Source organism: Sylvia atricapilla, chromosome Z (assembly GCF_009819655.1).
Source record: "Sylvia atricapilla isolate bSylAtr1 chromosome Z, bSylAtr1.pri, whole genome shotgun sequence".
Taxonomy (NCBI): Eukaryota; Metazoa; Chordata; class Aves; order Passeriformes; family Sylviidae; genus Sylvia; species Sylvia atricapilla.
In genome coordinates this window covers 20,411,579-20,439,520 of record NC_089174.1, presented here as the reverse complement: position 1 = coordinate 20,439,520, position 27,942 = coordinate 20,411,579, and the positions used below count along the sequence as shown (strand labels likewise).

General features: G+C 42.1%; 1 protein-coding gene across 2 annotated transcripts in view; it reads left to right on the top strand.

Moving 5' to 3' along the window:
• MCC (MCC regulator of WNT signaling pathway) overlaps window positions 1-27,681 on the top strand; it is a 168,298-nt gene extending 140,617 nt beyond the window's left edge. For both annotated transcript variants that reach the window (XM_066339109.1, XM_066339110.1), the window contains 4 exons: window positions 2,982-3,188; window positions 4,140-4,237; window positions 22,944-23,066; window positions 24,104-27,681. In XM_066339109.1, the coding sequence (XP_066195206.1) occupies window positions 2,982-3,188; window positions 4,140-4,237; window positions 22,944-23,066; window positions 24,104-24,284 (609 nt within the window). In that variant the 3' untranslated portion in view covers window positions 24,285-27,681. The remainder of the gene's footprint in view (window positions 1-2,981; window positions 3,189-4,139; window positions 4,238-22,943; window positions 23,067-24,103) is intronic.
• The last annotated feature ends 261 nt before the right edge of the window (window positions 27,682-27,942 follow it).

Sequence of the window (27,942 nt, the reverse complement as noted above, 5' to 3'; positions counted from 1 at the left end):
TTAAAAGCTTTTTGCAACATTAGACTCCTACATGACTGAATTGAATACGAATGTTGATTTTGAGAATTCTGTGGTGTTTCTGGTTATTTTGAATCAGGAATTTTGATTCAAGTTTTTTCCCAAAATCAGGATTACAGTATGACTGCAAGTACAAAATATCCCTCAGTATTCAATTAACTAGCCCCAAAATAACTGCTGGATTTGATACCCGAAGCTTGTGAATTTACATGGATTGTCTAAGTCTTCTGCAATACCCTAGAAGAAGGTCATTTGCTGCCTCCTCCTTCAGAGTTTCATTTAGTGAATGCCACTTGTGCTCACACACTGAAGATTCAGGTGTGTTAAACTGCAAAAATGCTTCACAGCAACCTGTAGCTGGAAGAAAAGGGAAATAGTAAATATACAAAGGTGGCACTAAGATTTCAATTAAATTTAGATGCAGTCTTTAGAAAACATATTTTCATGGAAAGAATTGCTGCATACTGACTCTCTAAGTAAGCCTGAACTACGTGAATTTTCCCAGAATAGCTGCTGCCTCTCTACCTTACACATTGTATGGGTTCACATACCACAGTTCTCAACTGCATTTGAATTTTTAATTGCCTTCAGCCATTCCATTTCCTCCTGTTCTTTCTCTGTGAGCCTCTGTAAGACACTGGCTGACACAAGCCTTTTAAATTTTCCCCTGCTTTGTTTTGCTTCTTTATTTCCAAGTCACATTGTTTTGACATGAGAAAATTAACATACGGGAGGTGCATGATATGTCTTCTGGGACAGGATGCAAACTGCTGAATCCATATATGATGATCTAAGCTTACTGCCTTCATAAACAAAGGAGTTAAACATTGAACCTCAAATTTATTTTGAGCTTGGATATGTTAAAATGATGAAAATAAAATAAGTTAAAATCGTTGCATGATGAGAAAAACCTGTTCCATAGATTCATTGTTGTGGTGGGTAAGTTCACCTTTTTATTTTAGGAAATAAATGTCCGTTATTTCTGGGCTGAATTTGCCTAGCTTCATCTTCTAGCCAGAAAAGATCTTGTCATGACCATCCCACACAGACACCCAAAAGTATCTTTTACTCATGTAAGTGTCAAAATACTCTGTTCAAATTACTTCTCAGCCTTCACTAAAAAGGCTAAGTAGATTAATGGCTTTAGAAGTAGAGGCTTAAGAAGTTAAATGCATACACTTGAGTATATTGGACCATCCAGTTCAACTCCTATAACAAAATTTCCCCATCATTATTCATCAGTATTGTTTACATTTTTTAGTGTTGACAGAGGCAAATAATGGTAAGTTTGCCTACCAACTAAATTTGTGTAAACACATTGAATGAAAGTGGTTGTGCTTCTAGTCTTCAGAAAAGCAGATAAATAAATCAATTACTTTTAAGCTCATGCAAAACTTTCCAGGCCTCTCAGGGTTTTTAAGGGATGGATTTTATTTTTGCATGGTTCAGAATAAGCCAGTGATTACCTGTGATGGTTGTAACTATGATACACCTGTGTGCCCTGCTTACATTTAATCCAGACAGCATATTTTTGCTAGGAAGATAGATTCCCTTCAACATAAAAAGTTTGTCTAAATACATGTAAAGATTTGGTTTTATATAACCTTTGTTAATAATGGTTATAATATGAACAGCATTATTTTTGATCAATTAAGCAAGATACCTCTGTTATTTTTGTGATTAGATTATTTTTTCCCTGGTAGGTAAATAAATAAAGATTTTTTTCTTAGGCTGGCCACACCACCTGTCTCAGAGGTGTTTACACAGTGAACAAGTCTGGAACAAAAATGTAATACAGAAAATGTCTGCATGAACTTAGTATTCACCATTAAGTGACCTAGGGCAAGGCAAGTTAAACAGTGGAAACATGATTCTAGGTTGGGATTTTTTTTGTTTTGGCGGTCTTTTGTTTGTTTAGTGGTGGTTTTAAGCATATCATGTAAATTACGTATTAGTATTATCTCTTAAAAGGTATTGTGGGTATTGGGTTTTTCTAGGTATAGAAAATAACTAGAAACATTTCTGAAGTGTTGTTAATCACAAAGAGCCTTCTGGTTCAGGAATAATCCATCATTTTCTTTTTGGAGTCTTGAAGCATGTGCTGAAAGAAGGGTCATTGCACTCATGGCCTGCTCTTAAATTTCTGCCCAGCCACTGTCAGACAGATGTTAAAACAGAGGTCTGTTCCCAGGCAGCAGCCACTGTGTTACAATAGGTGACAGCCCTGTCAGAAGTATCAGAGGAGCAGAAGAATTGCACAGAAAAAGGAGCCTTCAGAATTGAGCTTCTTTCTATCAAGTATCAGTGTCCATACTCTGTGGATTGTATTTAGGGAAGAATGTTAAGTGAGTGCATTTTTCTGTCAAATTCAAGTTGTGTTTGATTCTGGCCACCTAGAGGAGGGAAATTATAAATGGACGCCTGATGGTGCCATACTCAGCTGCTCTTTTTGTTGTAACTTATCCTGCCACAGAGGCTGGTATTACAGGACAGGAATACATAACCTGTGTGTGCTGTCCTGGTCTCTCAGACCCCTTCCACTTTAATGAGATGAATTCTTGGGTATCAGTAAGAAACTGAAATCTTGCTTTTAGGGACATGTTTGACAAAGTCATATTCATTTGCTTTTAAGAAAATGGTCTCTGAAGGGCAAAGTAGAACCAGAGAAATTACAGCAGCTGTGGCAATTCTCTCAGATCCCTGATAGTCTAATTCTAATTTTGCTTCTGAGCTTATTCCTGAAGATGATAAAGGGGTGGCACAGCTCATCATACTCAGACTGAGAATATACAGGTCTTTTGACAAATATGCAATGTGATTATAGAAAGTCATCTAGGTGCCGATAGTTTTCTCAGTGAAAAGAACATTTAGGTGTTAAGAGTGTATGAACATCTTGTTTAAGCTCATCTTCCTTTAGCTATTCCCATGAAGCAGCATGTGATAATACAGTGTTTCTTCAACAGGAAGAGATGGCAGAGCTGAAGGCACAGCTTTACCTGCTGGAGAAGGAGAAGAAGGCTATGGAATTGAAGCTGAGCACTCGAGAGGCCCAGGAGCAGGCCTACCTCATCCATATTGAGCACTTGAAGTCTGAAGTGGAAGAACAGAAGGAGCAGAGAATGAGGTCTCTCAGCTCAACCAGCAGCGGAAGCAAAGACAAACTGGGCAAGGTCAGGAGTCAAGCTACATTTCCAAAGTTATAAACATGATTAATTAAACCCCTCTCATCCCTACTGCAGTCTTTAACATGTTAATCATTCTTATCTTTTGTCTATATGTTGATCTTTGCTCTCTTCCCCAGTTGTTATGTGATTGCTTCCATGCTGTGACTTGAGGACTTTGCAGAATTGGTATTAAACATGGGCTAAAATAAGGGTTTTCTGAGGAATACCACAAGACTAGTCTTGCCAAACATACAAGTTGCTGTGGTTGAGCATGTCTTTTGCCTACTGCCACTCACTGGAAACACTGGAAGGGAGTCTAAGCAAAATGCCATTCTCCCATAAACACAAAATATGAAAATGTTAGCACTCATTTCTATGCAGCATTTAGAGCACTAAAATGTTATTCTCTTTCTCCAAGTCAGATTTTAATAATTTGAGAATGAAGACTCTTCTCCTCTTAATGCAAAATAATGCAGAAAAAATAGATTTCTGCATTTGCAGTAATAATTCACATTAAGAAATAAATACCTTTATTTTGTCTTATTTTAATGCTGTTTTTGACCAGGAAAGGTCAATAATGTGTTTAAAAACAAAACCCAAGAGATAAGTCTTACTTACTTGTTCCTGGCAATATGTCATCCTCATTTCTTGATCCCAGTGCTGCTTCGTTTCATGTGTGTTGTCAAAGAAATATAAGGACAGCAGGGGCAGTTTTGCACACAGTAGCAGAATTCTGCGAATCGGTAATCTGTGATTGTTTAAAATACATTTAGAGGCTTTTGTGAAGTATTAATATGTTTAGTTCATTCCTTGGTATGTTGATACACTGCCATGTTGCTGTAGCATTGTGTTGTTTATTTTACCTTTTAAAAGTAGCTGTGAACTAAGAGGCTTTCAGAATTTTCCCATTAAGATGGTCAGGAATTTCTAATCAGGTGGCTTTTCCTCATTTCTCAGGAATGCAGTGACGGCACTGTAACACCACTAACACTCAGTGAGCTCAGACCATACAATGAGAGTGAACTGACTGCTGAACTGACAAGTGCACTCAGGAGGTAAGCACAGCTTCCCTCACTAGGCGCAGGACTTCTCCTGTCTAGGGAAAGGTTTATTGCTGAGCCTTCACGCTAACTCTCAAGTGACTTGAAGAGTGATCATAGATTTGTCCTGTGAGAAGGAAAATCATCAAAGTCCTTCTAATTTTCCCCTCTCTCCTGCTGTTGTTCTTTAGCTGCTTTTTCATGGTGCTCAACTCCGTTCTCCTTGCAGTGCTCCAAAATTCAGTCAAATTTTAGAAATAAACCCTCAAAATGGCACTAATGACCACATTCAGGCAGGAGTATAAAACATAAAACAGCAACATGACACATTTCTTGTGTGCATAAAGAAAACCTTTAATGAAGACAGGATTTGAAGTGTGATCTTTGGTTAAGAGGGCTGGCTGCAGGTTAAAACTTGAGTAGGAGTTATGGGAGTGGGAATTGCAGGCATTTTGATGACTCAGATGCTCCATTTGCCTCCTGAGCATGTAAGTGGAACCACAGTCCAATTAGAAATGACATTGTGTGAGGTATTAGCTTTCCAATGGGAGAGAAAATTGATGTCTTGACAAACGGCTTTTATCAATAGCCAGGTTTTAAGCCTACGCTTCCAGTACAGTTATACATTAGCTAGATATTTATTTATGCAGCAGTTTTTCCTGCACCAGCTATGTGGTAAACTTTATGCCAAAGAAATTCATAGTTTTGATAATGGTTTTAGTACTTGTTCCACCTTTCCCAAGAAATGGCTATCTGGTATCTAATCTGGTTCTTATATTTAGAACCTGTCCAAAATGCTGCTAAGAATTTTGGCTGGGAAGAGTGTGTTTTGCTTTACTGGTGTTTGCACTTTCTTTGATGATGGAGTGTCCTTTCAGGCACCTGTGGCATTCCATTCCTGAGGTACTTTTTTTTTTTCACAGGTGCAATGTGTGGTGTGCCTAGGGACACTTAAGCCTGAAATATATTATGTGAAAATGTAAGATCATTACCACTGCAGAATCAATACCATCAATACCTCATATCATCTGCTTAGTAGTCTGGCAGTTGCTGAGTACTTAGTTTGCATGATGCAGGGAACAAAATTCTGTGGGTAAAAGAGTCAAAACTGTCATTTGTGTGTGGTGGATAAAATCCATCAACAAAGTAATTTACGTAAACATTGCAGAGAGCCATTGGCCTCCTCTGTATCCTTGCACATACTGCAGCCCTGGTGTGAGCTGCTCCACCAGCATTTTTTCCCTTCACTCAAGTTGTTGCTTCTTCCTGCTCTCGTTATTTGCTCCTGCATTTCAAGAAGATGCCAATGACCTTAGTTAGAGCAGAGGTTTAAGTATACTCATGAAATGTGGTTTGCTGACAACACAGGGAGAATACCTTTGCCTTGCTTCATCTGCTAGGCCTTAAGTTGATTAGCATGGATTTCCACCAAGGGCCTTGCAAGTACAGTTTGTGAGGCAGAAACGGAGAAGAAAAATAATCGGATTAAACTGTATATAAACAGTGAAGGCTCTCTGTGTAATGGAAATACGGCAGTACTAAATGTGATTGCTGCTGCTAGTGGGGCTCAAACACAGTTTCTGCAAGCTGTGCGGAGTGGGTATTTTTTTTCCCTAATCAATGTGCCAGCCAGATCAGGCTGAATGCTTAGCCCTCCTTGCCCTAAAGCCTTGTCTCTGCAAGTCAGTTGAAGGTCTGTTTAGCACATGGAGAAAGCTTACTGGAACCTGCTATGCTAAAAAATACTAGAAGTCTCTAACTGCTGTTCTGGATAAATGGGCCCTCAAATATCACAGTGATATTTAGACCATCACAAATCCATGAAAGAATTCTAAAATTATCAAAGTCCTTTGCATCCTCCTCAGTTGCCAAAGAAGTAGAACCAGAATACAAAATTAAAAGTATTTGTCCCAGTAACTGTATTTGCTGATGGGTGGGGGGAGATGTGAAACAAATGCATATCCTGCTCTGTGGTCCAGAGGCAGTATTTAAGTGCCAATGTCAGAAGTCTTTCAGGGCTGGTTACAGCTGGGGCATATGTCCAGCTATTGGTTCTCCCTATTGTTTCTCCCGGCAGCAGACACTGGTGCAGGGGACAACAGCTGCAAGGATAAGGACAAAAATCCATTTGGTGTTGAGTCTGTTTGTCAGAGCATGTGATATCAATCAGCAGCCCTGCTTCCTGTCCCCTCCTCATCCTGTCATTACAGAGACTAAAGCTCTGGCTGCTCCCCCCTCTGCTGCTTTCCCATTCTGTCCTTTTGTTGCTGTTAAATTGTCAGGTTCTTCTCAGTTAATTGAAACATAGTGAAACCCAAATAAAACAGCAGGACATAGGTACAGTTTGGGATTTGGTGTAGTTTGGAAGCATTTATTTGCTCATAGTCTGCAAATGGCCATGCAGCAGAACAATCGAATCCACAAAGCCAGGCTGGCTTCTCTTGGCAGATGTGGATATTTTAATAAATCTGGAATCCAGCAGCATATTGTGAAGCTTTTGTTAGTAGTGTTCATCAGCAGAAATTCAAGGCAGAAGCAGTTCTTTAACTGTTGTGTCATAACATGTTTTAGAACAACTCAGGATTTCTTGCAGTAATGCTCAGCATTAAAACCCCTGTTACCAGCTTTTTACAGAATTCACTTTTTACATGGTCACCATGCTAACTAGGAGAAATGTAAGTTATCTCTTAAGTCCTATGTAAAGTTACATCTGGGTTAACTAATTTCTAGTGTTGCTGGCTAAGCTTGGACACATCCTGTTCTAGCCAAATGTAAACACTTTCTGCCAGAGCCCTTTTATTTTCTCCTCTCTCTTTTCTTGATGGAGTGATGAAGTGCTTTAATGGACACAAAGCCTCTTCTTTCTGGAGTCTGACACATCCACAAACAAGCTTCTTGGCCGGAAATACCTTACTCTTGTGAGGGCAGAAATGTGTTCTCAGCAGCCTCATGGCCTGGTGCTGACATGCTGATGATTGTGCCAGAGGCCAGTTTTATAAGACAAGATCTGATTGAATACCCCAAAATCAGTCATATGATGGAGTCTCTGAGGGAAGATCTTAAATGGGTTCTCTTCCTTGCTGGTTTGTTCTGCTCTGCTGGAGCAAGTCAAGGAGCACTGTACATGACTTGTATGAGTTTGTAACTCAGTAGACACATACTGGGTTATGCATTAATGCAGGTAAATGCATTACATGTGGCAGGAGGGAGGCAGTAAGAATTCCATCCTGCTTTAGAAGGCTGATGATAATAATAATATCTTTTCTTCTATATAATAATAAGATCTTTTCTTCTACTAAGTTCTTTAATTCTGTGAAAAATGGCCAAGCTGGCCAGACTGAAACTTCTTCCTCTCCCTAGGCCTTGCTACAAATGCTCAGATTGTTGAGGTCCTCTTGTGGTCCTCTTGTGCTTGTATTTCCAGCTGCTGATAGCTTTTCTGTCTGTGTAGGGTTGTGTTGTATTGTATTCATTTATTTAGAGAATCATTTATGAATCATTAAAATACCTGGCGAGGAAGGATCTAGCAGTAGTAGGCAAGGACCATGACAAGCAAAACACTGTGTAACTAGACTGACTGTTCAGGCCTCAGCTGCATCATTATCTGGCACAAAATTATGATCCTTGATGGCAGTGCAGGGTTACATCAGTCGTGTCAGTCTAGACATGTTTTAGTATCTCCCTCACAAAAGAGTGATTTTCCATCTGGCAACACTACAAAGGAGCTTTATATTTACCATGCCTGATGCCTTCTAAACCAAGAGATAATGTAGTGAGTGATGCTACTAATTGGGAAGTCACAGTGGAGAGAGGAAATTAATAGTAATCAGTAGGACTGGCAAACAGCTCTTCTTCTGTTAACAAAAAATACATTTTGCACAGGTGGTCCTGCCTCTCTGGAGTGGAAGCTGCAGGTATTTCTATTAGGACATAAAACATGCCATAACTTCCTGGTGTGTATTGAGACAGAGCAATGTTTGTTGCACTCTTATGTCCTTATCCCTGGCTGAAGACTGCAACCATGTTTTGTGCCAAACTTCTTTTCAGAGAGCAAGCATTTCAATAGAAAGCTGGGCCAAGGCATGGCAGTGACTATTTCCAAACATAATGTCAGTGAGAGAGAAATCAAGCCATCTTCCTTTATTTTAAATTTCCATAAACTTCATGTGATGATGGCATTTTAACCTTGCATATTTTCAAGGGTTGACCTTAGTTTTATGACAGCAGGAGTCAGTAAATGTCATCATTAAAATTCAGGCCTATGCTGAGCATCAGTAGGGCTGTCTCAGAAATGGTAATAGAGATGCCTAAACCACATCCTACTGTAACCATCCAGATTTAAAATTTTTCTTCTGACTTTTACTGATTTGTAAAAGCCTCTTTTTCTTTGACCAAGGTAGAGGATGAACATGCAGTGGGTAAAAGTAGGGGGAGAGAGGTAGGGGTTCGTGTTCTGGACCTACTGATGCATCCTCAGCTGCTTTCTGTCAGTATTTGTTTATTTCTGTTCTCCAGTTATTACATGAATTAAATGGGGAGATATGCAACTCTGAGGCATTTGAAAACCAGACCCTAGTGTGGCTTCCAGTCATCACAAATTTCAGAGACATCTCCTTTTTGTGACTGTGCAGTATGCCTTGGCTGAACCTTGGGGAGGTTCTGGAAATGGCCTGTCTCTGGAAATCCCTCTGGAGAGTCCCACTGAGAGAAGCCTTCTTACAAGAAGAGAAGTGACTCATGGTGATAACAGGGACAGATTCCTTAGAAGCACCTCGAGTAACTATTTTTACCATATGCCTCACAGACAACCATAATTTGTCTTTTTCTCCATTTTTGACATGGAGTATGTAGTTCTTACCACCATGTGGTTATCTGAAGTGCTGAGCTGCTGTGCAGTTGGATATAATCATTACAGGGAGCTCCAAATAGCTCCAGGTCTGGAGAGCTTCCAGGCTGGGCTGGCAAAGCTGGGCGGGAGGTTTGAGTGGTGAGTGTGACAGTATGGTAGGCATGCTGCTTCCTCCCTCCAGGGCTATTCTCCCTTTTGCTGCCAGTATGTTACTTCCAGGACCACACTGTCTCCCCACTGCAGGTGGTGTAACACATGCCTGTGGTACTGACTGGTTTTTGAGATCTATTCTGAGCATCCTGGCAATCAGCAAAAAAAGCAGTACAGTATTTTACACTAGCAAAATGTTTTTTAAAGCACCCTCTGTCACCTCTGCAACTGGGAAACGTTTCCTGTGCACAGGTACCTGTCAAGCACGGGTGGTGCTTCAGCAAGTGAGCCAGAAAGACGTGGTATTTGAAGAGGATGGCTCTCTTGGCATTTGTGTGGTGTTGCTTGTTGCCTCTTTAAAACATTTATTATATTCTGGTTGTCTCCCTTAGCAGGCCAAGTCAGACCAGTGAGGCAGGCATGCATTTGGATTAGCTTGGGAATTCTGCATGCCAGTCTGACCTAAGATGTTAGTTTATTCTGCTGATGAAAAGAAAATTTATCTGCATTCCTTTTAAATGTCCAGCTGTTATCTCCTGAGAGGCGTCAAATGCCTAGGAAAAACAATCATGTGTCACCCTGTTCAACTGGAAAAGTCAGAGAAGGGAGTGGGGGATGTTGCTGGGCTCACCACAACAGGAGGATATGAATAGGAGTGGACTGTGGGATGGGAGGTGTGTGCCTTCCCTTCAAAGCAGGGGCCTTGCAGATAGCTATGGACTGTGCAGAAGGTGCCTTCCCTCCCTCCCCTTCCACACCTCTCTGGTGTGGGACTACCATCATGGACAGTTCTACAAGGAATCCTCTGTCCCCCTGGGCTGGCTGCTGCTGGTGCTGCTGTGTCAGGGCTTTGTGCCTGCAGAGCTCAGGAGCAGGTGCTAGGCTGAACCTGGTCATCCCACTCCACGGGGGAGCCAGGATTTGAAGGGATCTGCCTACAGCAGATCACTTCTGATGTGTTAAAAACGGGCCAGGAGACCTGCTCCTTTGAAAAGCCTTTATTAGTCAGCTCTTTAAAGGGGGAACTCGAGGGGTCGCCTGCGCCGCCGCTGCTCCTGTCGCCGCCCTCGCTCCTGTCGCCGCTGAGGATCAGGTGTCAGACGAATCTGCTGCTCTCCCCGCAGCAGAGTCGGGGGTTCCGGTCTCGCGGGAATTCCCGGCAACCCAACTGGGCTCGTGTGGTCTAGGGGTGTCACTTCTTCCCAGTCTCTTTGTGGTCGTGGCGAGGCGGCAGAAGCAGAATTCAGTCCTTAGGTAGCTGGGGGTCTTCTCGGTGTTGTAGTGTTTCCCTTTTATCTGGATTTTGTGCTGGGTCCCGGCTTTTGGGTCTGCTTGCTGGCAACTGTACTTCGGTTTTGGAGCGATGCACCATGGAAGTCCTTGGATTTTCCTATTAGGCGGGGCCAGCAGTTCGAGGAGCCGGCGGGGAATGGGGACAGCCTAGCCCAACGGAAGGGGAAGGGAACCCGGGGTTTTAGAGGGGGTATACAACTTGGAATAAGGTTTTGAGGGTACAAATTTTGGTACAAACAGCATAACTTCCTTAACAGACAGGTTACAACTGGCATAACATTTTAAACAGCATAACTTTCTTAACAAATGACAAACTGTGTCAAAAAAAGGGAATTTCTTACATTTCATTCATTTCAGTCCCCCCTCTATTTCTTTGATCGGGCCTTTGCCCGCATCAATTGGCAGTTTTTGATTCATGGGAATATCTTTTATTTAGTTCTTCAGTTTGAGGTTCTAACTAAAGTAAAACTATTCTCTTATAGGGCACTTTTCAGTTAGGCGCTGCTTAAATTTGCAGCATTTCATGCAATCTAATACTGCTTTATATTAAAACACGTGGGATTTACATGAGTGTGAACTCTTATAAGGGACTGCAGGTTCTCCCCGTCATAGATGGGATGGTGTGTAGTTCTCCCAAGAGTCCAGTATGAACCATTGTCTCGATCTCACCTGGTCTTGCCTCTTGGGTTGGGGAAGTGGGACAATAGCTCTTAGAGCATGCTCTTTCAATGTGTTTGCTCAATAGGACTATGTTTTAGTCCTCCCAAGAGTCCAGTATGAACCATTGTCTTGATCTCACCTGGTCTTGCCTCTTGGGTTGGTGAAGGTATTTAGCTGGCCTTATGGAGTTCCTTTCAGTGTATTCCCACTTCTTTTTCAGTTTTTGATTAGCCCTTCTGTGGTGTGCCCTATGAGAGATCTGTAATTTTTTTTTTTTTTTTTTTTTTTTTTTAAAAGCTTAACACTTCATGGTATTTTAGAACAACTTACAGAGAACATTTTTAAATGACAGCTTTTGATAACAACTTGGAAAGATTTTGAACAACGGGTCTAAGTGTGTCTGGGTCTCTAATGGTGGTCTATTTGGAGGGAGTCTTTGCTGGGGTATCAGAGACACTGGGAAGTGGCAATGGTCTTTTTATTCGGGATAGTTGTGTATGGTGAAGCCCCTATGTCTGACCTTGGTCGAACTCAGATTTTCAAGAGTGCTAGGGGCAAACATTTTAGCCAATTCATTCCAGTTTTTGTTATTAATTTAGTTAATACATTTTTGAAGGTTTTATTTATTCTTTCAATTTTTCTTGAGCTTTGAGGATGCCAGGGTGTATGTAACTGCCATTTCATTTCTAAGGCTTTAACAATATTATGCAGGACTTGTGCTACAAAGTGGGGGCCTCTGTCTGAAACGATGTTATTTATCAGTTTATATCGGGGAATGATGTGTTCTAGTAGTATCTTTATTACTACTTGTGCTGTTTCCCTTTTTGTAGGGAAGGCTTCTACCCAATGCGTTAAGTGATCAACTATAACTAAAAGATGCTTATGTCCTTGTACTGGAGGCATTTCTGTGAAGTTTGTTACTTTCTGACAAATTAGGCATCCTTCAGTAACTGCTCTAGTCAGGTTATATATTCCAACACATAGGTGTTCTCTCAGAAAATTATTACACAACTCTTGGGTGCCCCAGTGAGTTAAGTTGTGGATTTCTGCCAGCGTTTTTCGAGCTATTGCTTTATTTAGGAATGTTCTTCTATCTGGGGTCAGCCATTCTTCCTGCTTCCCTTGGTGTAAACCTAATTTTTTTATTTCTTTTAATTCATTTTCATCATATATGGGTTCACTAACTTTGTTAGCTGGTACATCATTTAAAGTAAGAATTTTTATTGGTTCTCCCAGCCTTTGAGCTGCTAGTTTGGCTGCTTGATCAGCTACTTGGTTGCCCTTTCCTTCAAATGTGTCCTTTTTTTGATGTCCTTTGACATGTACAATTGCTATTTCTTGGGGCTTCACAAGAGATTCTAACACCAATTTAATTAATTCTTTATGTATCAGATTTTTCCCCTTTGAATTTAGGTAGCCTCTTTCTTTTCAGATTTTTCCAAATGTGTGTACTATTTCAAATGCATATCTCGAGTCTGTGTAGATTGTACCTTGATCTTGTTTTAATAAATCTAATCCCCTCTTGAGGGCATAGACTTCACAACACTGGGCAGACCAATGGGGGGACAGTTTTTCTTTTTCTATAACTTTTAAATTGTCTCTTTCCGTACCTTCGACTATTGCATAGCCTGATATTCTCTTTCCTTTTGTCACCTTAGATGATCTATCAATAAATAGCACCCTCCCGCATGGTAGAGGTGTATCTTTAAGATCTTCCCTTACTTTTGTTTGTAAATCTATGATTTCCAGGCAATTATGCTCTAAGTTTGGTGTGGGTTCCCCTGAGAGGAACTGGGCAAGATTTAGATTTTTTGATGTGATTAGCTCTAAATCACTGGTGCCGGTTAAAATCACTTCATATTTTAAAATTCTAGAGTCAGTCAGCCATTGTTGAGCCCTTTGGCTCAACACTGTCCTGAGATCATGGGGTGTGTGTGCAATGATTTTTCCCTGCAGTGTCAGCTTTTGTGCTTCTTCTACAAGAACAGCTGTGGCTGCTACAGCCTGGAGGCAAGCCGGCCACCCTCTTGCAACTGGATCCAAAAGTTTGGAAAGATATGCGACAGGCTTTTTGTGTCCTCCCCATTTTTGGGTTAATACTCCATAAGCTATTCCTCCTTCAGAGTTAATGAATAGGTCAAACTTTTTCTTAAGGTCTGGGAGACTCAGGACAGGGGCTGAAGACAATTTTGTCTTTAGGTCTTTCAATTGTTTTTCATCTTTATCTGTCCATTTTTCAGGTTCAGGTTGGACTAACTTCTCATAGAGAAATTTAACACTTTGGGAATATTTTTCTATCCATAGCTTGCAATAACCAAATAGTCCTAATAATTTTCTTGTATTTTTTTTTGTGGTTGGAGCTGGGACTGAGAGCATACTTGAGATTCTCTCAGGGCTTAATTTCTTACACCCTTCCCCAATGAGATGTCTGAAGCAGGTGACCCACGATTCTATAAACTGCAGTCTGTTCTTTGACACTTTGAGGCCTTTTTCCCCCAGAAAATTCAGTAGATTAATACTGGTTTCCTTCACTTTATCCTGCTTTTTCCCCAACATTAGGAGGTCATCTACATACTGCAGGATCTGCACACCGTTTTTAGGGATAAACTGTCTCAGTAACTCTTCTAGGGCTTGCCCGAAGAGGTTTGGGCCTTCAGTGGACTCCCGAGGAAGACGAGTCCATCTCAGTTGCTGCCCTCTCTTACTTTCAGGGCACTCCCACTCAAAAGCAAACCAATCTCGGCCCCCCTCTGCCAAAGAACAGGTCCAAAAAGCATCCCTTAGATCTATTACAGTAAACCAGGACTGGTCTCCAGGAATCCTGCTCAGGAGCGGGTAGGGGTTTTGTACCACCGGGTGCCTGGTAATTGTCTTTTTGTTCACTTTTCTTAGGTTTTGCACTGCCTTTTTTACAGCCAGAATAGGAGTGTTGTGGGGTGACATACAAGGTTTTAATATTCTTTCTGTGAGTAGATGGGTTATAATTTGGGTTAGTCCTTTTTTCCCTTCTAGAGAAATAGGATATTGCCTGACCCTTATAGGAGGTGTCTTTTCTTGTATTTTTATTTCTATAGGTGGGATATCTAAATATCCATATTTTCTCTCCTCAGCCCAGACCTCTGGCCTGACTTCCCCTAAGTCTCTAACAGTCAGCCTCATGATTTGTAGCACCATTCTTCCTTTTCTAGGAAGAATCCTTACTTCTAACTGAACTTGCAGGTCCTTTTCCAGCGGGTTACTGTCTACTTTGGGTAGATATATCGAATTAGTGACACATCTTTTGGAATTTTCTTTAATTTCTACATTTTTTATAACTGAAGCCTTGAAAGGCTCCCCTTCTGCTCCTAGGACTTCACATGTCTTTCTTCTAATCGCAATTTCAACTGGAAGTCGGTTAAAACATGATTTATCTGCATCAGTATTCACTAAAAACTCAAACTCTTCATGTTGGGGACCTACTTCAATTTCAAAATTTACTATGGGCCCTTCTTGATGTTTCATGGGGTCCCCTAATGCATAGAGCCCATGACACCCCCAATCCTCCTTGACCTCCTTCTTCAATAATTTTTCTAATGCCTCTTGTTCCTTCATGACAGTCTTATCAAATGACATTTTTTTGCAATGTTTCTTAAAGTGTCCTATTTCTCCACAATAAAAACAGGCTCGGGTCTCTCCTGGTCTCTGAAGAGTATCCCAAGGTGGTGGGTTCATTTCTCTTACCTTTTCTGGTAAAGATTTTGTGTTTCTTTCACTCTTAGTATCCTTTCTGAGATCCTTTACACTTTCCCTGGCCACGGCTACCATAATCCTGGTTTTTGCCTTTGTTTTTTCTTCTTCTCTCCTAAGGTATACTCTTAGGGCTTCCCTTAATAATTCATTTATTTCTCGGTCTTGCCAGTCTTTCATCTTTTCAAGTTTTCTTTTGATATCTGGCCAGGATTTTGTGACAAACTGTAACTTTAATAATATCTGTCCCTTTGGGCTATCTGGATCCAAATTAGAATATTGCTGGAAATTTTGTCTGAGCCTGCTCAGCCAGGCTGCTGGGGTTTCATCTTTCTCTTGCGTCCTGTTAAAAGCTAATTTGGTGTTGCTACTCCGAGAAACTGATTCTTTAATACCTCTTATCATTAGGTTTCTATAATCTTCTATATTTCTCCTCCCTTCTCCTCTGTTTGGGTCCCACCCTGGGTCAGCTATTGGCAACTTCTGGTCACCGGGAGGGCCCATTCGGTTTTCTCTCTCCCAGATGCGCATCCCTGCTGCCCTAACCAGCCGAACCTCGTCCGGATTGAAGAGTATATTTAAGATGGAGTTTAGTTCTCCCCATGTATAAATATTTGGGCCCAAAAACTGGTCAATCTGGTTGGCAATTCTCACTGGGTTTTCAACTAGATTCCCCAGCTCTTTCTTAAAACTTCTGACTTCTGACGCTGTTAAAGGTGTATTGACAAACCCTATTCCTCCAACTGCCCCACCCAATGGGACCTCCTTTAGGGGAAAGAGTTTGGTTTTTGACCTGGTGTTACTGTAAGGGTAACTTTCTGTGTTTTTTATTGCCTGACAGGATGCATTGTTAGGTGCCAGACCTAACTCCCAGCTGTGAGGGGGTGCAGGGATTGTGGATGGTGAAGGAGAGGAGGTTAGACCAGTGTTAGGGAATGGCAGAGGGTAAGAGGGGTTATAAATTGGAGGGGGGTAAGCTGGGGAAGGAACAGGGATTACAGTTTGGGAAGGTAAGATTTTTAGGTGAGGTTGGAGGATTACTTCGGGATAAACTGTAGGAGGAGGCAAGTGTTCTAAGGGGTCCCAATTATGGCTAGCTTCTTTTTGGTTCTTCTGCTTTTCATTCCTTTGTTTCCCTTGCTGTAACTTACATATTTTTGTTGTTTTATTTTTGACTACTTGTTTTTGCCAACAGATAGCATAGAGTATCTGTTCAATACTTGAATCTCCTCGAGATTTCAAGTATTGAGTCAATTGTGAACACATCCAGGGGTCTTTAGTTCCACACCATGGCCATTTTGCAGGTAAATTTAGGTTAGGCCAAGCCTCTATGCAATAATGGATCATCTTGATCCTGTCCAAGCTTTTAGTGGCTTCATCAAACTCCCATAGCTCTAACATTTGTCCTAGTGGACTGTCCGATGGAATTTGTTTTATCTTTTTCTCTCTCTCTTCAACTGGCTCCACTCTACTTATGTATGCCCCCATTTTCAGTGGGTCTCAAATAAAAACTACGCTGTTCTTATTCTGACAGAAACTTTACTTCAGGGCAACCCAAAGCAAAATTACTTGTCTTTGTTTTAATTAAACTTCTTTAAGGTGCCCCTATACCTACACAGGTTTAAAGGCGTGCAGCCTAAATTTTAACTCTCACTCACTCTTTGAGCACTCTTAAGTAGCCCCAGGGACCCTCTCAGGGTTTGGGCACTACCCCTGCCAGTGCTCGGAATGCCCCACAGGTAGCCTGGTGACCCGCCCTTAGGGCCTCAGCCACTACCCCTTGGCCAGCACTCCTTTACTCCCCTGCACCCGGACAGCGTACCTCTTCCCTGGGCACCCCCGACCAGTTCTACCTCTCGAACCCGGAAAGCGTACCCAAGATACCCCCGACCAATGCAGACTTTTATCTCAGCACCCCGACAGCTACCCCAGCCAGTCTCCAAAGCACCCCGAAAGCAGCCTATCTTTGCTACCCCAGCCGGTGCTCAGACGCTCTGGGCCGTAGCCTCAGCCAGTACTCTTTATCCCAGCACCCCGACAGCTACTTCAGCCAGTCTCCAAAGCACCCCGAAAGCAGCCTATCTTTGCTACCCCAGCCGGTGCTCAGACGCTCTGGGCCGTAGCCTCAGCCAGTACTCTTTATCCCAGCACCCCGACAGCTACCCCAGCCAGTGCCAACTCACAAGCCCCGAAAGTAGCCTGGGCAACCCGCCCTTAGGGTTCCAGCCGCTACCCCAGCCAGCGCTAGTCTCCTGTGACACCCCGGGCTATAGCCTCAGCCAGTGTGGTGCGTGCCTCACTTACTTCTTTGACGTGCCACTTACTCTCTAAATTCCTCCGCACGTCCAGAGGGGGGCGCCTATGCCCCTGGAGACGCCTCAGTCACTCTCAGTTCACTCGCTTCCTGCTTTTCCCGGCCGGCCCCCTCGCGGGGGTACTCAGCAGTCCAAACTCGCTTGGGGGGTCCGAGCTGCCGGCCCCCACTCATTCACTCCACATCCGCTCGTCTCCACTCCCGCCACCGGTTATTCTTACCGATGCTCCCTCAGTGGCGTCCCGCGAGGCTGGCGAGCGACGTCCTCTGGTCCGGGATGTCCAGCTGTCCAGGAGGTCCGAGGTCGGGCTGCGCCTTCCCGTCCTGGTCCTCTTCTGGGCGTGGCTTAGATCCCGGACGAGCCCCCAAATTGTTAAAAACGGGCCAGGAGACCTGCTCCTTTGAAAAGCCTTTATTAGTCAGCTCTTTAAAGGGGGAACTCGAGGGGTCGCCTGCGCCGCCGCTGCTCCTGTCGCCGCCCTCGCTCCTGTCGCCGCTGAGGATCAGGTGTCAGGCGAATCTGCTGCTCTCCCCGCAGCAGAGTCGGGGGTTCCGGTCTCGCGGGAATTCCCGGCAACCCAACTGGGCTCGTGTGGTCTAGGGGTGTCACTTCTTCCCAGTCTCTTTGTGGTCGTGGCGAGGCGGCAGAAGCAGAATTCAGTCCTTAGGTAGCTGGGGGTCTTCTCGGTGTTGTAGTGTTTCCCTTTTATCTGGATTTTGTGCTGGGTCCCGGCTTTTGGGTCTGCTTGCTGGCAACTGTACTTCGGTTTTGGAGCGATGCACCATGGAAGTCCTTGGATTTTCCTATTAGGCGGGGCCAGCAGTTCGAGGAGCCGGCGGGGAATGGGGACAGCCTAGCCCGACGGAAGGGGAAGGGAACCCGGGGTTTTAGAGGGGGTATACAACTTGGAATAAGGTTTTGAGGGTACAAATTTTGGTACAAACAGCATAACTTCCTTAACAGACAGGTTACAACTGGCATAACATTTTAAACAGCATAACTTTCTTAACAAATGACAAACTGTGTCAAAAAAAGGGAATTTCTTACATTTCATTCATTTCATGATGCGTAAGAAGATGTGCCCTAGGTATGACAAGAGTCCTCTTCTTGGCTTTGGGAAAGTTTCTCACCTCTTCATTTGGAGAGAGCTCAGATTTAGCAAGAGCTGTGGTGCTCTTGATCCCAGGACAGAGGGGTGGTAGCTGGTGCTTTCACAAGAAGAGGAGTTAGCTGGGTGCACTCCAAGCCAGGGGCAGAAAAATCAACTTTCAGCGTGCCAGAGAAGAACAGCTTCCTGTTTGCAGCACTGGGGAATTTTCAGTGAGATCAGCAAGAGCAGGAAAATCTGGGAAGGCTTCTAAGAAGCACATGAAACCTGAACATGTCTGGAAAAGCCCAGACATGAGGGAAAATATAAGGTGCTCATGACCTTGCTTACCTTATTGTGTGCCAAACATGGTTTCAATGTGTGGAGGCCAAATTGATAGAAACAGTTTCCTTTATGGCCCTGGCAGAATTCCCCACTCTCAAAAGTGAAACCAGAGAACACCAGTTAGCCCCTTCCTATTCAGCCATCCTGAAACAAAAAGGCCCTTTAAAACCACTGTGCAACTGCCCACTGAGTGTTTTGACTGTGAAAATACCAAACAAAAGCCTTCATTACTGGCATATTAGGCATTTCACTGAGGGTAGTGTTTTTAGCGGATGTAGTAGGCTGTAGGCCTTTGAGTACACTCATTCTGAGCTTTTTCCCGGGAAAGGGAGCAGTGAGGGATTTCACCAGCTGACTTCTCAGCAGCAGAGAGCCCTTCTGCTAGAAGTGAGCCATGCCCTCAGATCATAGGCTCATTCCCTTTTCTGGGAATACTTGCTCATCTTCTCTGTGCACACAACTGTAGTGGCTGTGTTTTCTGCAGCCCCAGCTTGTAGTAGCCACTTGGAGGAGAAGCTGTTGGGATAAGAATCCCTGCAGATTTCTGCAGACCAATAGAGTGTGAATCAGGGGCTCAGAGCATTTATGTTCTCCGAAAAACACTTGCTTCTCCTTCTCTCTTCCCATCAAAATACACAGATAAGTGCTTTCATGGGATACACAGAGGTCCATATTACACCCCTGGGGCACAATAGCAGTGTGAGCTTGGTACATCTGTTTCCATGGGAGTTTGGACCTTGGACTCTCAAAGACTGACTAACAGGTGCAGGCTGTGCCTACATGAGTAGGATGTTCCATATGTCTGTCACATCAAGTGCAGTTCCATCCCTAGTTCGCAACTTTCATGTATTCTTATTGTGGAGACATGGTTCACATGTAATATTGATCATATTCTGTCATATTAAGCTCTGTAGTGGCTGATTTTTCACATCCTGCAGTCAGCAAAGTGCTGTGGTGCTGGAAGTCCCCATAGGACAACACCTCAGGATTCAGTATGGCTCCTGTTCACTGCCTAACTATGCAATCAAGTTTTAAAGAGAAACAAGTGTGGACAATTCTTTCTGACCAAACTGAGGTGATCAGTGATAGAAACTGAGGGAAAGAGGGGGAGTTACCATTGTGAGGCACAGGGCTCTTACCAGCCTGTGAAGTACAGCTCTAAGGTCTCTTATCTGCTACTCAAACAGAAGATGCAACACCCTGGGGAAAACCTTGTATGTTTTAGTGTGTAATAGTCATTAACCCAGTGCATCTTCATTTCCCAGAGTAAACCAAGGTGTTTGCCCTGCTATTACTGTTGCTGTTGTTCCTTTACTGTTGTGTGTGGCTCCTCAGGTGTGACTTCTAGGAAATGTCTCTTGAAGTAAAGATATTTAGATAGGCAGTTTTAAAATTAGGAACAGGTGTAAAAGTAAATCCCTATGTATTTTTTTGACATTTCAGCACATGCAATCAAATCACCAATTGCTTTTCACGAGATTAAGGTTGAATAGGTATTATCTAGTGCTACTTCACTGACTTCAAGACATCATGAAAAGCCAGAAGAAATACATGCATTTTACTGGTACCAGTGTAAATTTGAGTCATCTACAGATTTGAAATACTACCCACTGTTTCCTATTTGGCTACATAGTTCAGAACTGGCATCTGAAAGATTTTTAAGTAGCTTGAACAGGGTGCTTACCACCCTGCTAGCTCTGTGTCTTTGACAAGCAGCAAGACAAGGATGTTGTAGACTAAATGTAAAGAAATACAGCTTGATGTTTAGCTGAGTTCAAGCTGAACAGGGTTGAAAGGTGTGAGTGAAAAATAGACAAAAGGTGGTATCATTGTTTTATCAGGTAATGGTCACCATAGCAAACAAAACTTTACCATGTATGCAAAGCTCCTCAGAGTCTTTCCACTGTGTTTCTTTTCCATGCAGCTTTTGTTAAAACAGGTGTGTGTGAAGGACTTTAGCTGCAGTGAACTGTGACTCTACTGGGCTCTTTCCCATGGGACTCTGTTGCAGTGTTTCCACAGCAATACGTCTTCTTGCACATTATGTTAAATCAACCTCACAGTGTTTTGAGATTTCTCTGCCCAACACTGTGCATATTTATTCCACTGAATCTACTATTTCCTTAATTTGCTTTGTTCACTAGGTCATCATGCTGGAAATGGTGCTATTGAGCCTTCCCCAGAGCCAGTGAATGTAGCAACCTTTAGAGCAGAGAAGCACCAAATTTACCCTACTCTGTTTTGTCACATTAGTAGTGCCATGCCATAAATGCATTAGGTCTGGCTTTTGCCACATCTGTTCTTTTCTTGTTTGTGTTCTGGCCCTTTTTCTTCCTGTTTCCTTTGCAGAAAACAGATTTTGGCTGTAGACTGTGCTAAGCCTTTCTGACTGCTAAGATAGAACATAAAAATTAAGATCTACATTTGAGATGGATGGCAGTGAACTTCCAACTGTGATGGAGAAAGATTGCATTACTTGAAACCAGAGAGCGTGTTCTTTCAGTGAAGGGACATACAAAGAATACTGATGATTCTTCATCAACAAGGGCCCTCTTATGTCCTTTTTAATTTGGCTGGTAACCCAGAGCCTGAATCTGATGGGATAGACTGCTAACTTGGAATATTTCCCCGGCTGACTTTGTGAAAGCCCTTCTGGTTGCTGCTGGAGCTGGGCGCTGTCCCTCTCTCCAGTGATAAAAGGCTGCCATATCCAGGCCTTCCTGGGAACTGCAGGCTGCTGAGCTGGGATTCCCAGAGGATCAATATGGTCTCTGCAGAGCTGGGGAAGTTTTCACAAACTTCAGAGTATTCATTCCCATTGGGCTTATATGGGAGCTGGCAGTTGTCTTGTAACTGAGGTGAAAACAAGTGTACTCATGTAGCTGCACTGCAACAAAGCAGGAGGAGAGGTGCATCACTAGAGACCGGTTCTAGGCAGCAAAGCACAGACTCCATGTAAACACACAAGGTTCCCACGTGTAAGATTTGATGCTGCAAAACCTCTGTTCCAGTTGAGCCCAGCTCCATGTCATTCTTAAAACACCCTTTTTTGTTTGTTTGTTTGATGGGTTTTTTTGTTTGTTTGGAGGATCTTTTTGTTTTCTTTTGGTTTGGTTGGTTGGTTTGTTCTGTTTCATTTTTTGTTTGTTCTCCCCTTCCAAATCTTGCTTTTTTCCCTCTGGGCTATCTCTGCAGAGTTTGGGTCACAGAGAAGAGCTCTTGGAACTGTCCCATGTGCATGTAGAATGGACTGAGCAGGCATCAGCCATCAACTCTGCAGCAAGGAGCTCCCCAGGAAGAAGCATCTGCCTCTTGCCACATGCTTACCTGGGAAATGCTTTTTAAATCCAGTGTAATCCCCAGGCTGTAATGCTTGCTCCTGCCCAGAACGTCTGTCTTGATCTCTTTTTCTTTCCCTCATAGAGATACTTGTAATGTGAAAATATTATAAGATACCTTATTTCCATTTTGTCACACTTCATGTAATTACTTTGGGTTCAGAGTTGGAAAGTAAGTATGGATAACTCTATTAGCATTTTATGTATATTTTTAAATGTATCTTTGTACTTATTTCTTAGTGTGATTCAATGCATACAACACCATGCTCTACTAGAGAAGTTTGTTTACTCTTTTGTCTGCCCTGTCTCAAATCATGACTTCTAAAATGGTGAATGTTATGTGTCACAGTGAGGGTAGCTGCAACAAACCTTTAGGACCCCTGACTTCAGGGCACAGAGTGGCAAGAAAGTAATTAGGAGTGGGAACAGCAGTTGGCACTGGAAGAAGAACACTTTAATAACAGATAAAGGAAAATAGGGACAGTGCCCCCAAACTGTGCACAGTACCCAGGAGAGCTGGGCGGGTAACCAACCGAAGACCCGGAACTGAGAAAACATGACAATATATAGGGTAGGTCTGAGGGTAAGGATCCAGTTAGGAACTCAAACTGGGAACATAACCATATTTGTTCTACATAACTGACCAGTCATAAAAACATCATATGGAACAATTTCATTAACATGCAAACTCCCATGAACCTTTACTTGTCACAGCTAGAAAGGAGTTTCCCATGGCCTTAAGTTTAGAGTTCCTTCAGCTTGGCCAGCTCCCACAGTTGTAAATACCAACCTTTTGAAAAGTTTAATGTAAGAATTACCTCCTGATTATCCTAGTAGTATAAAGGAAAATATTTGCAGCATGTCAACATAGTACAGGACAACTGTTGATACACTTCCAAGCTGAAGTGCTATTTCTGTTTTGAAAATAGTTTTTCTACCTCCTTTTCTCCTGATCCAGGGAAAAGAAACTGAAAGCAAGAGTGCAGGAGTTAGTGAGCGCTTTGGAGAGACTCACGAAGAGCAGTGAAATCAGACATCAGCAGTCTGCAGAATTTGTTAATGACCTTAAAAGGGCGAACAGGTAAAGGATCTACCAGCAGATGAATGCACTGTTGGTTTATTTTTGCTGTGTTCTTGCAAAGTACTGTAATATTCCACATACAGTAATGAGAAGTTTTGGGATCCTCATGTTCCATCCTCATGTTGACATTCCGGGCTTATAGTTAGAGAAGGGGGAGGTAAAAACCTCCCATGTAAGCCACTGACAACTACATAGTTAAGAATAGAAAGCAGGAAAATAGGTTAATCTCAATTGAGTTATTATTAGTGACTGCACAATTAAAAAAGCAAACAAAAAAAAAGAATTATGAATCTGTTTTTAACTGCTCCCTCTTCTTTGGCTCCAAGCTCTTCATTAATAAACTGTCTTGGATAATCACACTTAAGTTCTGTTGCTCACTCAGGGCATTTTTCTTGTATTCTATTTGGATGGCCTAGGAATGTGGTGGACAGTAGCTGCCCTTCCTGCAAGCAGCATCTCACTCACAATGTTGTTTTCATTAAATTGCATTTAAAAGCCTATCTGGTGAGAAGCAGCACCCATCTCAAGCTTTCCAACCCAGTCAAGGTGGAGGCCTAGAAGCTACTTAGCAGCTAGGATATTAGGACAAGATGCCATCCTCTGAATGTAAATTTTACTTTTTTAAAATGAAAAATGCAGAATTAGTCCATGACTTTCTAAGCAGATTCTGGCCATGAATGTTTTTATAAATCGTATTTGATGTTGTGGTATTTTGACTCATAAACAGTGGTCTGAGAGGTCATCAACAGCAACCTCCATCTGCCTCTTTGAACCATGTTCAGTTTTCTTTACCAGTTTACGGGTAAAGGTGTGTGCTTCCCCTAGGAAAGACACAGACATTAGCATTAGACATTTGATCTGGGTTTGGATCAAAAAGGTTTGGATCTAACCAATTTTAAAGCACTGGTAAATTTTGGGAAGGAGATCATACCCAGCCTTTGAAGTTCCCTGAAGGTGGGGCTTTGGGGTGGATTTCTTGTAGCACTTGCTCTGAACAAGCCTGTTTAAATTACCTTGTTTGCCTTGTGTTCTAACAGCAACTTGGTAGCAGCTTATGAAAAAGCAAAGAAAAAGCATCAAAATAAGCTGAAGAAACTGGAATCACAAATGATGGCGATGGTGGAGAGACATGAAACCCAAGTAAGAATGCTCAAACAAAGAATAGCTTTACTGGAAGAAGAGAACTCCAGACCACATGCCAATGAAACTTCACTTTAAATGCATCTCTTTAAAGGATGCTTAGTGCCATTACAACTTTCCTTCGGAGGTTGACTTTTAGGTAGCTTCAAATGTTAAAAGCTCTGATTGTCAATGCTGAAAAAACTTAAAAGCACCTTTTCTGGCATCCCAGAGAGGTGTCATGGGGATAATAAAAGTGTTAACCTTAAGGACTGTTTAATAATGTAAAATGGCAGTGCCTGAATTATCATGCTATAGTGTACATTGTCTGTGTTATGTCTGTATTCATACAATTCTCTTCCATTTCATTAATGGCCCATGGGTGACAGTGTCACACAGCAGAATAATTAATGTTAAGAGGTTTGGGTAGTTTGGAGATCATGGGAGAGTTTTCCCAGTCTCTGAGCTCTCTCTGCACACAAGTCTATGCTGTACCCTAAAGACTGGCTGTTGCGGTTACACCAGCAAACGGGCAGCTGCAGAGGTGAGGTGACAGCCTGGCTGGCTTTTTCTTTGCACACTGCTTGCAGTTCTGCTGCTCACGGTGCAGGTCAGGTAGGAAAACTCCTGTTGATTTGGGAAAAAAGCAAGAAAGTGTACTTGCATCTCTGTGAATTATGATAAAGGTATAACTTTTACAGTGTGTAAGAGGGCCAAAGGCTGTGGGTTTCACCATGCCACACAGACAGTCTGTGCCAAGGGTGTGTAAGAAATTACAGAAGACCTCCTGGTATTTATATTGCATGGTGTTTGCAACTACTTTGTAAAAAAAGTTGGTTTTCCTTGCTATATACACAATATCCAAGGTTTTCTTTAAGAAGCCGGGCCGCTTTTGTCACATATGTTGTGCTTATTACAGCTGTGATCAAGAGGTAGAATGTCTTCTTTTTATACTTTTCTTTGACCAAAAAAAGGTACTTAAGTAATGTACCTGATTAATATTGAATACTTAGGCACAAAACTAGGAATGTGTAGATCTATGGATATCCAGCCACAAAGAATGTGAATGGTGAAGTCTTACAGCTTAGGTTAGTTTTTGTTATTGCTAACATTCTCTTGTTTAAATCACATTACTGTACTATCGAACTGATCAAAGTGCAAATTTTGGCTTGTTAGGTTAATGAACATTAAGCAAATCATGGGGATCAGTTTTGTTTCTGTAGGGTCAAAATACAGGAGTCTGCCATAGCACCTGTTAATATTCAGAATTTGCGCTTTTTGACAGAGTACGTAAAACAGCTTCACATGTTTTAAAAAACCAAGCTATTGTCCCTTCACTGTGTTAGCCTGCTGCTGTGTTATGCCTCTGCTTTGCATTTTCCAGGCTGATTTCCAGTGAATCTGATTTCAGGAGATGTTTATCATTTTTGCTTTGCATGTTGAGTTGCACCTCAAGTTTTTTACTAGTGTATTTAGAATTATGATAATTTCTCCCATTTATTCCTCCATTACTAGTACTAAGGAAATATTCTCAGAGGACTTTTTTTGCCTACTGTTGGTTAGGTCAGTCAGACAACATAATTGTGGGAATTTGTGTTCAGAATATGCCATTATTGTTAAGTCTTGGTAACATCTGGAACTATAGCAGTTGGTTTTCCCTCTTTCTTACTACTGTAGCTGCTGTTGTCTTCCATTCTTAGAGTAGTCATTCCTGCTTCTCTGGAGTCTAGTACTTTATCCACAAAGCCAGCATCACATGTGGCTGATTGCAACAGCAAATTAAAACAATGCTGATTTCCAAATTTTTAGGTAGTGATGTTCTGGTTTTGATCAGTCCTCCTTCTCAGAATAATTGCACTTATTAATTTATAATGTGACTAGAAATTTTTGTAAATGAGTCTCTTGAGAGAGGAGGCATATTTATTTCTTCTGTCTTTGTGGTTCTGCTTAGCAGCTCTCTATGGTGTTTCCCCTTTTTTGGCGCAATTTTCTCATGCCCAGGAAGGTGGGGGTTTGCCATCAGCTTCAGAGGTAGCTGAGCACACTTATTCTGAAGAAACACAAAGGAAAAGTATCCACCATGTGCTGTGGCAAAAATACAGTTACAGTTTTGTCTTCTGGCATCTGAAACACTCCTGTGACTTGAGGTCACATCAGAATGTCCATGTGAAATACCTTTCACTAGAGAGGACAGAAACTACTGCACCAGGCTGCCTCTTGGGCTCATTTTTTTCCCCCATAATTAGAATAATGGAATTACAGAATGCTTTGGGTTGGAAAGGACCCTAAAAATCATCTTGTTAAAATTCATTTCTGTGGGCAGGGACATCTTCTACTGGACCAGGTTGCTAGAAGCCCCATCCAAACAGGCCTTGAACATTCCAGGGATGGGTCAGGCAACAATTCCTCTGGGCAATCTTGGGCCAGTGTCTCAGCACCCTCACAGAGAAGAGTTTCTTCCATAAAAATTCAGATACTCATACCCAGAGGCAGAAAAAGCTGCAGCCTCAGTACTTTTCCTAGGCCAGAGAATTTGCTGATTACTTCACTACATTCAGCATGAATCTTCCATGCCAACTGTGCTCCAGAATTACTTTAGAATAAATTATAAATCATCAGTAAATGTAAACCATGCCCATTTTTCTCCTGTAAGAGTTGTAGGTGAAAAAGCACCACTGGTACTATCCAGCCTCAGAAGAAGCCATAGTTTGTCAGACCACCAGTTACTTGCCTCAGCAAGCAGCTGCTGTGTAATTTGTTGGCGTAGTGGAAAGGATCAACAGGGAAGTGGTCACAGGTTTAATGTTACTGTGAAAACTGTTCAATAGTGATAATCTGCTGCAGCTCCTGTGTACCCCATTAAAATGGCACCAACCCTCAGAAAAAAAAGCCACAAAACTTCAAACTCCTTTTATGCAAATCTGAAGTACCAATACCTGAGTGTGCAGTGCACTGTGAGTTCCAGCAACTTAATTCTCTTAGCAGTTGTTGCAGAAATAATAAATTTGCAAAGCAAGAAAAAGCTGATTCCTGCCAACCTGAGTCCATTCATGAATTAATGACTGGACTTTTTAAAAATTTTTTTAAGTCACCAGAGTGCATGAAATTTTGTATTTCACAGAGTGCTCAGAAAAAAAAAAAATTTACTTTTTTTCTAATTCTATGATGTATAAATCTTCACCAGCTCCAATGTATTGCTAGCTATTGCAAAGCACACGTGACTAAGTTTGCATTCATGTCATGTTCTACTGGTTTTATTAGAATTTTTTCCTCCTTTAATACTTCACCATGCATTGTAACTTTAGAAACTTTTCACCTTACTGAATTAGCTTTAAATGTGTTGCTACCTTTTAATTTCCTAGCAGCTGTAACATAGCTATTTTGTGTTCATTTGATATAGAATTGTGAAAACTGCATTTATTTATACAGAGGCATTTATAATACTTATTTTACAAATGTTCTTATATTCTGAATAAATTTCTAATGCTGTTTCTTTGCCTTGGGAGTTGTTCCACCATGGCTTGTCACCTTACCAGTGAATGGGAGTGCCTAAAGATACCTTGGCACAAAGGTATCATCTCCAAGCTAAGTAACTGAGGGAGATGGTTTGACATTGCCAGTAAAATTCGCTTAACAGAGCCGTGAAAAGTTGTTAAGAACTCAGATCTGGCCACAGGTTTTAGCTGGGCTCAAGAACATCAGTACTTCTCCCCACGAAACCTCTACATCTTCAATGAACACTCAATAGAAATGGAAG